Source organism: Drosophila erecta, unplaced genomic scaffold, assembly GCF_003286155.1.
Source record: "Drosophila erecta strain 14021-0224.00,06,07 unplaced genomic scaffold, DereRS2 tig00000021-arrow-pilon, whole genome shotgun sequence".
NCBI classification, from domain to species: domain Eukaryota; kingdom Metazoa; phylum Arthropoda; class Insecta; order Diptera; family Drosophilidae; genus Drosophila; species Drosophila erecta.
In genome coordinates, this window is record NW_020825198.1 from 2,767,031 (window position 1) to 2,778,630 (window position 11,600).

Here is an 11,600-nt window from a genome sequence, read left to right on the forward strand (position 1 = left end):
TTTTGAGGTCTTGATTCTTGGTTGGTTACTGTTTTCATTGGTATTTTTTTGTTTATAGCCATAACTCGTGCCAGCTGGGGTTACATTGGTTGTACAGGAAATGAAAATTGAGTTTGTATACAATCAGCACATGTTGTTATCTATATAGTATATTCGTAAGTGATATTAGTTGTTTAGTCGTTTAGGAGAAATGCTAATCGGTTTAAGATTCAAGAGCCACTAAATGCTAGTCAAACTTAGGCGTAGGCTTATGCAAATTAGGCAAAATGCAAACAAATCAAGTGATGTACTCAAGGAATCTAGGAGGAAACGAACTCAAATGGAATCGCAAATCAGGCAAACCAAACGAATTGAACTGAAAATGGTGTTTGGTGTTGTGTCTCTGTTTTCTGTACCCTGGTTTCTGACCCTGGTTCTTACCACAAAGTGGTATTTCTGGTAGCAAAAACCTGGGTTGATCGTCTCTATCTAAACACGAACATCAGGTTATATATTAGCGCACAATAAGCTTTTGTTTCGATGGATAGCAAATGCAAACTGAAAGGATTCGTTACGGAAAGTGTGTGTATTAATGTATTAATATCTATGGTACAGGACTTCTCTTCGGAGGACGAACAATTACGGCACTATATGGTTCACAGATATATATAGTATTTTGCGGGAGAGCGGCATAATTAAAGAGTAGTCGGGTATTATGCAAAGCCAAACTGAACAGACAGATCCAAACCAAACGAAACGAAGCGGTAGAATCGAGACGAAAGTAAAGGTAAACATTTGCTAAGCGAAAGCCAAACAAAAGCTCATAAATTGACAGAGAGGTGGAAGTGGAAATTGTGTACAGGGGACACAGCGTGGCGGCAGCAGGAAACCAGGAGAGAGAAAACAGGGCGTATACGTAATAAATAAAATGGAACCAAGGCGAAAATAACGCAGCATTACATAAAAACAAGAGAAAGCGCACTTTACAATACATATCATTGGCTGAGGGAAGGGCTTTACAAAGTATCTTATAGAACCTAGCTATGTTACACTGGTTGTTTGTTGGTCAGGGATATATTATTACAAGTATAATAGTTTGTTTGTTCGCTAAGGATATACTGTGGTACTGATGTACTGATATACTGGGTGCTAAAACTGTACAGAGGCGAGGCTGAGGTACGTATATTCATTGGGCTTTGGGTATGCTGAATGTACAGGGTACTTGGGATAGAGTTGCTTTGTTCATTTACCATTTGACTGATGGCTTCGGGGGTTGGCTGATTTGGGTGGATCGGCGGATGGTGGATGCTGGATACTAGATGGCTGAGCGGATCTGCGAGATGCGGAGATGCGGGTCTGCTGCGAAAGGATATAAAGCAAGTCCAGGCAAGAGATTCGCAATTGTTTGCACGATGTTCGATTTGTTTTGCAGTTAAATAGAGAGACTTTATTTTCACATTTCTTTGTTAGCCGTTTTTCAGTTAAATTTAGGTTGCTAGCACATTTCGGTACGCTGGTATACACGCATTAGTGACTATTAACTGGTTGTATATAGATATATATTCAAGTATCGTATAGCGTTGAGTTGTAAATGTATACACATGGATTTAAATAAATATCTCAACCTCGAGCTGCGGTTAGTGCGGATAATCTAAAAAATTTCATCAGTTTTTCACAATTCCATCTCCCAGGGAGCTCTTTTCAGGGACCTTCGCACCTGCCCATGTGACTTTTGTAAAGGTTTCTCATAAATTTAGTACATAATTCAGTTACAGGTATTAGTTACAGTTACAATATAAGGTTAGAGTTACAGTTACGAGTTATGAGTTACGAGTTACGAGTTACGATTACAAGTAGGTAGTCTATACAAAGTGTCGTGATCGAAATCAATGTCAAGTTATCACCCATCTGACAGGAGTTACATAGCTACAAATCATCTGCTATAAGGTAAGCGAGTAAATTCAGTTAGCTCTCGAAAGTGATTCTACACTCATCTCTATCCTCCGTTTAGCACTTCGTTAATGTGTTTCTTAATTACGAATGCGGGTTGTATGCAAGGTGGGCTCCAAAGCGTTCGCCTGCACTTCCGTTTCCGGTTCCGCTCTCACTTCCCATCTCACTTTCTACTTCAAATTCAGTTTCGTTTTCGTTTTCGGTTTCAATTTCAGTTTCAATTTCAATTTCAATTTCGATTTGACATATACAAACACAGCTCTAACACTGACTGACATATAGAGAGAGTACGGGGTCTACAAATGCGCACAACTCTCGGACTTTAGTCGTGTACCATACAGATATAAGGTGTCTCGGGTACTTTGGCTTAAAAACACATTTAAACATTTCAACAACAAACTACTAATTTTCGTCTATATGTTTTCTTTTGGTTTTGCTTTGTCCAATTTGGTTGGTTTTCGATTTTGCTTACAATTACATATATGTTAGTATATATATATATATCATAAAGTCAATAACATTTAAAACACACACAAATATTGTTAAACTCTGTTCGCTACAAATTTGCACTAGTAACATTTATAAAGATTTCGGTTTATCTATAAACTATATTATAACTGGCCCAAGCCGAGCCATTACATTAGTTATCTTCTCGTGATTCTCAGTAGGTCTTGTTCCTTTGTTATTATTGTATCGATTCGTAGAGCCTAAAGATAAGTTCTACACAAGCGGTGTTTCTTCTTTTTTGTTTTTTCTTTTGATCTGGGGAGTAGCTCAAAATTTGATTCGCTTCTCGAGTGAATCTCCAGCGGAGGGCCGAGATATCATAGACACGAACGTTACGTTAAAACTTTAATATCTTAAAACCCTATTGTTGGTGCTTTGTTCTTACTGTGATCCCGGGGCAATTCGAGTGCCCGCGAAGAAGAAGGCTGAACCAAGGAAAAACAGACTTGGAAACGAAAACAATTCGATACGGACTGTATCGGTATCAACTGCTTTGAGCTAGCTCGACTATCCACTCCTATCAGTAAATCGCTTAGTGGCTATTTAACCGTCTACATACGTTAGTTGGGCATGTTAGTAATATATTTGTAGTTTCTCGAAATCACTAAGTTCTACCAACACCGAAAAACAAATATATGTAAGTACATCTGGTGGTTATATGACAAGAATAGCAATGAACACATTTAGCCATTTCGCATGGTTAGTAATCATAAACTGTAGTGGAATTCAAAAGTAAAATTAAAATCCAAATCGAAATGAAATCAGGGGAAACACAGAAATCAGGAAGTATATTACTCGGTTAGCTACTGTAAATATCGGATATGAATGTGTACCAAACCAAAAAGGTCAAAGAAAATCGTTGAATCAGTGACTAGAAAAGGTGAGTTACGAGTATTTATTTATATATATATATTTTAGCATGGAAGCTGCAATCAAGTACGAAGAGTTCAATTCATTTCGTGAGCACTTTGTGAAAGCTGAAATCGTGTGAAAAAACTGCTGCCAATGCTTAAGCTGCTACTTAATATCGTATGCATATGGTTGCAGTATCAGTATCAGTTTCAGTTTTAGTTGGGTTTGGCTTGCTGCTCATAGCTCGGTGTGTTCTCATTAGGCGGTAGTATCTCTAAATTAATAATATAGTATGTTCACTTCCTCGACTGCTGCCGCAGCTTGGATTCTCTTACACAAATGAGTATAACGAAATAGTTTTATACCGGAGTTTTTGGTAATTTCCGTCTAGTTGGCGATGCTGGTGATTTGTCTGTGGTGGTTTCGGGTTCTGTTTTCGGTAATTCGTTTGTCGCGATAAGAAGTAACAAGAAACGAGAGCAACAAATGAAAATTATGTGAATGTTTACTTGCAGGGTACATATACATATATATATCAAATGGCTGGGTACATTATGTACAGGATAATCAACTGGCTTCCATTTCCAGAACTTACCCGCTATGAGGCCCAGTCCGACGGGTCCGTCGCCGGATCGCCGAGGTCCGCTCTGACCGCCGGCATTGCCGGGCGGCAGGTTCTCATCGAAGAGGTCGCACATCCGGAAATCCGTGGCATGTTCCACCAAAAGCTCCACTACGTCCCCGGTTCGGTCCATGATGGAGCACACCTCCTCGAAGCTCCGGTCGATCAGCGACATGCCATTCCATTCGAGTATCTATTGATGCAAGTAATAGGGTGTGACTTTAATATCTTCATCCTTTCCTACTTTTGGACTCGAATGCGGATACTTTGTTGCGCAATGTAGCTTGTTAAAGTGCGTCTTTTTGTTCACTGTGTACTCCCAGTGTCTCGTGTCGAATGTCATCAATCATGTGCTATTAATTTAGAACTGCCATCTGGCCGAGTGCGCACCGCGGTTGGCCGCACTCTGCCACCCTTTGGGTCATTACCAATCATGGCAGGCTGGCCAGAAACACCACCCACCACCCACACTCACCTTGTCGCCCTGCTGCAGGCCATTCTTCTCGGCCGCTCCTCCTGGAACGGTCCACACAATGTAGGCGAACAGACGGCCATCGGCTCCTGTTTTTCCGCCGACGACGCGCATTCCAAAGCCACGTGCTGCGGGAGTAGACAATGTCAGATTTAATAAGAGCCCGGCTGACGCGCTGAGCGATTAGGCGATGAGCCGAGGAGGACGGAATAATCAATAGTTAGGCTCTTGAACTGGTCCGAAAATCGGGGACTGCGACTAGGCACGTACTGGCAGATACAGATACAAATTTCGGGCATGTGGCAACAATTTGCGTTGATTTCATTTGCACTTTGCAGTGCCACAGAAGTCGCAAGCTGAACCGAAAAACCCAGCGAAGCCCACGTTGCGTATACGCCATGTCGCCCGCCCTGTTTGTGTTTGTTTGCTGGATTCTCTTTTTGCCAACTCAGCGAGTTTTGCTGTGCAGATGAATGTGCGCTACTGTGGACTTTCCAGTATTTTTCTTTCTCCCAAATTTGACACAAATTTATTCTCCAACTTAAGCTTGACCCCTCGGACATTTATAACAATTTAAGTGACCACAGTTGCACATTTCTGCTGAAAAGTATAACTATTTATCGCTACAGTTGTATATTTTCAGCTTCATATGTGAGTTTCACAAATTGATTTCAGGAAGTGAAAAGCGTTTCCTAGCTGCAAGATTTCGTTAGCCGAATCCAAACAATTTAATTAATTTAATTGCAATTTCGGGGGCCTGCAGTTCCGTTTCAAGTACTTATCATTTGGCGCAGAAAACTAATTTCAACAATTTGTGCACCGAAAACTTGGAAAAGCGGATTTCCGTCGCCGTAGGACGGGCTGCAGACAATGGCCAGGAAAGTTAACCAGCCACGGGAGCAGCGATGACAATGAAATTGTGTCTCCAAGGTGAGATCTCCAGGGAACTGGCAGGAGGGAGGAGGGCGAAGGATAAGGGACGAAAGGACAGCACGGCAGGTCCAAGTTTTGCGCAGGAAATGGCGGCAAACTTGGGTAGTATGCAATAAAATGTTGCGCATCCGCCGTCGCTGTTGATTCAGGCGCATTGATACCCAATTAGGATAAGGCGACATTTTCTTACGGCCCGCTGTTTGTTGAGTGTCTTTTAATCAAAAGTTTTTTCCGACCCTCGCCTTAAGACTGCAATAAAAACGATATAAATAAAACGCAAATCCTTTTGCTGACAGCGGGGAAAAGCCCGAATTATTCGATGACGCCACGGTTTTCGCACATCGCGATTGATGCACTTAAAAAAATGTAAGATCTAACACAAGTCTCTGGTGAATACTTTATAGCCCAGGAGTAGCTTACTTTAATTTATTAAAACTACAGCTAACATGATGAAAAAAGACCATTTCGTCTCTTTGATACCAAACGTCCAGTGCTTACTTTGAAAATAGATTCAAGTGTCCATTTAAGTATATTTGGGTTAGTTTCTCTCTGAGTGCTGCCATTTGCCTTTAAGCCCGCACTTAACATGAAGCTGAGTGAAATTTTCGATTCGTTTTGGTCATAAAAATCATGAGTGGAGGTGAGGTCCTTGTTTTGGCCGTATTCCATGTCCTTTGTCTCATTGGCCCGCTGCCCACTGTCCGCTGGCCTTTTCCGTGCTTATTTGCCATTCTTGGCCGGGCCGGGCTTTTATGATACAATTTGTTTGCCGGATGGCCAACGATTTTTTATGTGGCCATCATTGGGATTTAATAAGCCGCCCGGCACAGCCACACAAAGGTGTGTTCTTTATGGCCAGCGGGTCGGAGTTCCAGGGGCATATTTCCATTTTGGGTATCCGTTTCCTTTGTTGGCCAAGGGCCGTAAACATGCTGGCAAATTGAATCAACATTTGTATGTAGGTCATTATTTAGGCAGACAGGCTAGTACCCTTTAACTGGCCTGAGCCACTTTAATTGGAAAACTATCCCTTAGCTGTGCCTTTAAACTTTCGCCTCAGCGTTTCTTTGGCAACTTTCTAATTTGTGCCATGTCCTTGCATCCTTTCTGCCCGGCAGACACATGCTCCGCATCCCCGTAATGGCATTAAGTGAGCAAACTTTTAGCTGACACACATCGAACGACTTAATCGATGCACACCTGCCTGCATCCTTCGAGTCCCTCGAGTCCCTCGCTGGAGCTGTGCATCCTTCTCCTGTCCGGGAAACCGAGCCATGGAGTCATGAGCGTAAGCGATTTTGTGGCTTCTATCAGCTGCTATAAAAATTGTCTCTTAATTAAACTAGCAGAGCAAGCGACGAGCAAGGATACTACTCGTGTCCTGGCAGTCAGGATTTCGGTGGGCTAAGCTAATAAGCCATTTCGAGCATCACGATGTGCATCCTATGGCAGCAGCCAGAAAACGCCTGCACCCGTTGATTGAAACATGTCGTTAGCTGATCCCATTCGATTTTTAAAATCTAGTTTCTAATCTAGGGATCTGAGTGGTCTTCAATTTTCAATATGTTATTCACAGAGGATGCTTTAGGGCTATGGCTCGTTTTGAGAGACTTGGGAGGCGGAGAACTATGGAGGGCCACGATGTGGGCCAAATGGGGCGTGGCACATGGCCACCTGTAGCTGGGGAGGCGGTCACGCAATGCCAAAAACGGGGTTCGTGAGTCGCCCCAATAAATGTGTGTGTGTGTGCTGTATTAAATTTCATTAGGCGTGTTTTAGCGCCATTTGCCGCTACAGCCGGCCCCTGTTCCCACCTGGCCAAAACCCATCGCAATTAACAGTTGCCATCGGAACATTTGGAGCCATGCATAATTGAAGCGCTCGCCGAAATGGCGCCTGGATACAATTGAATTACACATCGCCATCGGACGCCTAATTAGCCATGCGAGTGCAGCGGCTAATTACGCTCACCTGCATGCACCTGCGAATGTTAACGCGAAAAGTGTAGCATGTTTTAGGGCGCAGCGCCGAAATTACAAGGCATTCAGCTCAGTCAATACATCAAGGCGAAATTGCAGCACAGCTGCCTCAACCACAAGCCATGTGTGCATATGTGCGCCCTGCCAGGCACAAGGATGTGCCTAAGGATGAGAATACGGATAACCGTGCTCGGATAGGTGTGCTCGTATGGTACAACAAAGGCCAGCAGCAGCAGCAGGAGCAGCAGCAGCAGCCAAGGAAATGGTTTAGCACATTAAAATTCCACTTGCTGCGCTGCATATCAAATATGCCGAGCTAAGCAGCCACTACTGGCATGGATATACTCGTACGTATGTATAGGTAGGGGTATATAGTATATAGTATAAAGACAAAGTCCCTGAGAGCGGACTTAACTCACGATATCGCTTGTTCTGTGCTGACTACATTCCATGCGCCCGCAGTGCAGGTTGCTGTGCGTATTTGTTGGGTATTGACATTTTTTATGATATGCAAATTGAAATTTTATATTAGCAAGCGCACGTCGCACAGGTGGCTAACCGATGGGAAAAGTGGGATAAAAACCTGGAGGGCGGCCAGCTATTTTTATTGGTATTATAGGCGCTCGTTAAGAGCTCTTCACAAGATCCTACCGAATGCCACGGACTGCACGGGCATTATTGAGTGGTTTTGAGAGCTATTTTAAGTAGTTCCTTCATAGTTGGGTGCAATTATTATGAGAGTCGTTTATTGAAATTTCTGTGAGTATTAATTATGGAAAAGTAAACCCTTGTTTTCTAGTTACCAGCCTGAAATCTGAAAATTGGCTTTGCCCTTGACGAGACTGCAGTTCTGGGTCGATGGGAAAATTGTTGCTTTCTCGTTCACGTCTGGCCTTCTGGGCAGGATGTTGGCCACTTTTTGCCGCATGTGCTCATGAACTGGCCAAAAGAGAGCCAGCCATGCATGCATGCATATGCCAAACATTCGGGGTATTATTATTTATGGCCAGCAGGCGTAAAGTTTTCCATTCCCATTCCCATTCCTATTTCCCATTCGATTGGATGGGGCGAAAGTGCCCCATTTAAATGGACGCTGAATCCTAATGCCCATGCTCACGTACCGCTTCGTATTGATTTTAATGCTCCAAGTCCGCTGTCGATAATTAAAAATTCATTTGGCCTGCTATCCTGCTGACTGGCCCCTTGAGGTATGCAACAAAAATGCATATAATTAAAATACATCGCCAGTCGGTAGGAAACAAAGCGAGGGAATAAAAACCCCGGCCCACACCTACACACCTACACACACATACCCAAATGACATTCGCCAACAATGCCGAACAGCTAAATGTCCTTTGTGTGTGTGTGTTGGGTGTCCTTGCTGCTGCAACTGGGAACTCAAAGCTCGTAACTCGGAATCCGGAGCTCTCGGTGCCTTTATGTCGATGAAATCCGCTCAGTCGCTTAATCTGCTACCAGTCTGCTTCCGCTTTGGGTTTCATTAAGGCCCACGGGGAGCAAACCACATTATCCTGGCCGCCCAAAGCCGCCGCTCCATAGCTCCTGCACTTTGCTGGGGGAATTAAGGTACCCACACAGATACCCGGAGATGCCCACAACCCACTTCTGCGCTGCTCCGGCGAATTAGCATAACCAAACGTTGTAATGAGTCCTGTTTACTTGCCCATTTCCGGTGCGGTGCCAAGGGCAGGACATCAACCGCATCCGGATGGAGTGGGCAAACAAACCGAACTCAGTCTTACCTTATAGCTTAAATGAAAAGAAATGATGCACAATTTGTATCTGTATCTGTGCAGATCACTGGTTCCATCCCCTGATTTGTTTGCAGTGCACGGCCACACACTCCCACGCCATTTCAGGAACACATTAGGCTAAGCCTTGAGTCTTCCTCTCTAAGCTCTGTACTCACTGCGGTGCGCCTTGTCCGTGGGATCCCGGCGCAGAATGATGCGCCGCTTAGATGCACAAATCGGCCCCGAATCCACGTCGTGAATTACGATGCGTATGGCCTCGCCATCCATTGATGTTTGCCGTCGCGGCGCTTCCAAATCCTCCAGATTGGGGCCCGTGAATGAAGCCATGGGCGGCGGAATCGAGGAGGGCGGCACCGCAGGCAGGGCACCACGATTCTGCAGCATTGCGATATCGGGTCTGGAAAATGAAATAGTATTGGGTGTGCTCTTAAACATATTCTTTAAACCCTAAAATGTATTATTTAAACCTAGTGAATCAAACACTGAAATGCTCGCTTTAAACGTATGGCATCAAACACTTACAGCTGCGATCCGCGTCGCCGCATCCGCCGGTCATCGTCGACGGTCAGGACGGGGCTGCCCTTGTCCGGCGAGCCGGGCGAGTCGTCGTTCTGGATGTCCTCCGAGGGATGTGGCACCCGGAACGAGGGTCGTCTGGATCCGGGCAGCTGGATGGGCGGCATGATGCCGCCCTCGCCGGGCGACCGCTGCAGCTGCGTGGCAGGAGTGGCACCACCTTGCGTCAGCCCGGGGGCAAACACATCATAGGCGGACTTCCTGCGTGGGGAAATTGCGGCTTAATCTGGCTACGTTGACCTCTTACCAGTAACCTCCTACCTGCGCGGCATGGCCGGAATGCCGAGACCCGCTCCATCCGCACCCAATCCCAGCGCCGGACCACCGCCGCCCATGCTGCCGCCCACGGGTCCGGTCTTCATGTCGTCATCGTAGCTGTGCTGCCGGGCCACCCGCGACCCCCTCCGCGACTGCATGCGCGACAGGGGCGCACCGAAGGGGGGCTGTCCATCTGGGCCCTCGCCCCTCGGCGGACTGTTGGAGCGACTGGGCGCCATGCTGCGGCCACCTTTCAGTTGCTAAAATACATTTAACGTGGGTTGCAATTTAACTGTGGGCTTGGTACACCAACTCCATTTCGATTTCCATCCCTAGGTATCGATTTTCAACTTACACGCTCCAACTCCTTCAGCGAGGCTGGCGAAACATCCGAGTGGCGTCGCAGCTCGGGACTGCGCGGCGGGGCAAGGGCTGCTCCGTTGCTGGGGGCCAGGGTCTGCGTGCTGCTGCCCAGCTTGGCGTCCGAGTGGCGCCGCTGCAGTGCCTCCAGCACCGGGACGTCCAGCATCGAGTCCGTCGAGTCCTGCGGAATGCACACGCGCGAGGCCATTTTCCGACGGCACACGCTGCAGCGCCACATGGTCTGTGGGTTCGAGAGGGTGGAAAATCAATGTCCATTGCTGCGGCAGCACGGCATTCAGTGTGCGCGGCGCTAATTAAAAATTTCCCGCTTAACTCTGGAATCTATTTGCGGACGCACACGGCGTTCTCTAATATTTATTAGTGGTCGGCCAGAGCTCAAGAAAACCCATTATGCTGGGCACCGCGAATAAATATTAATTACTTTCTGAACAAAACTTTTCGCCCACCCGCGTGCGCTGCACAAAAATCCAGCTTCCAGGCGCTCCTGCCCCAACACATCCCCACTTGAAAGGGGGGACACAGGTGCGCCTGCATCGGCATCCCCTCAAGTCCGCCTCGCTGCATTTTCCACTTCCTTTTTCCGCGGCACGCCCGCACAATGCTCGTTACATTTCCACCTGGCTGCTGATTCATTTTGCCCGGCGGCTTCAATCGTCATGTGTGGCAGCCACGTCCTTTTCGTGCCTTCCTCCCCATTTCCAGCCTTTTTTTCCACCCGTATTCAATGGCTGCCTGGCGGAAGCTGCCGCCATTGTAATTAAGTCAGTGCACGGAGAAAAACCACTGCAACTATCAACAATTCGGCTCAAAGGCAAACAAAATTGTTTGTATTTGTGGTGCGTAAACACTCGAACGTGTTGGTATGAAAGTGAAATCTGCATGAGTTTGAGATCACATAAAAATGCGCCAGAAAATGTTCTTGATTTACGAAGCTTTCAGGCAGACCTTGTATATAATGTTTAATAATGCATAGGGAGTTTAAGACAATGTTTTTCTTTCATAGACTGACTCTGGAGGGGCTTTTTTCCGTGCACCTATGCTCATGGGCTGCACTGTACGCCACAGCTGCAACTAGAGCTCGGATCTGGTTTATTGCCTCTGTGCTCCGCAGTTGCGTGCGCCGTAATTACACGGCGTTGCTGCAGTGTGGCTGCCAGTTCATGATCCCATCGAGAAATCGACTGAAAAGTTATTTCCCAGCTGCCACAGCAACGTCAGCGAAGAGCAGCCAAGCACGGTGCACGCTTATGAAAATTTAAGATTTATTCTGCGTTCATCGCATATGCAAAGGCAGGCGGAAATCGATTTTG

At 46.1% G+C, this 11,600-nt stretch overlaps 1 protein-coding gene across 1 annotated transcript in view; it reads right to left on the minus strand.

Annotated features, from left to right (window-relative positions):
• Window positions 1-11,600, minus strand: part of LOC6546285 (regulating synaptic membrane exocytosis protein 1) — a 63,840-nt gene that overhangs the window by 13,839 nt on the left and 38,401 nt on the right. The window contains exons 6-12 of the mRNA XM_015157985.2: window positions 10,262-10,510; window positions 9,910-10,166; window positions 9,595-9,849; window positions 9,228-9,469; window positions 4,389-4,513; window positions 3,887-4,106; window positions 3,657-3,721 (exon numbers count right to left, since the gene is read on the minus strand). Of these exons, the coding sequence (XP_015013471.1) occupies window positions 3,657-3,721; window positions 3,887-4,106; window positions 4,389-4,513; window positions 9,228-9,469; window positions 9,595-9,849; window positions 9,910-10,166; window positions 10,262-10,510 (1,413 nt within the window). The remainder of the gene's footprint in view (window positions 1-3,656; window positions 3,722-3,886; window positions 4,107-4,388; window positions 4,514-9,227; window positions 9,470-9,594; window positions 9,850-9,909; window positions 10,167-10,261; window positions 10,511-11,600) is intronic.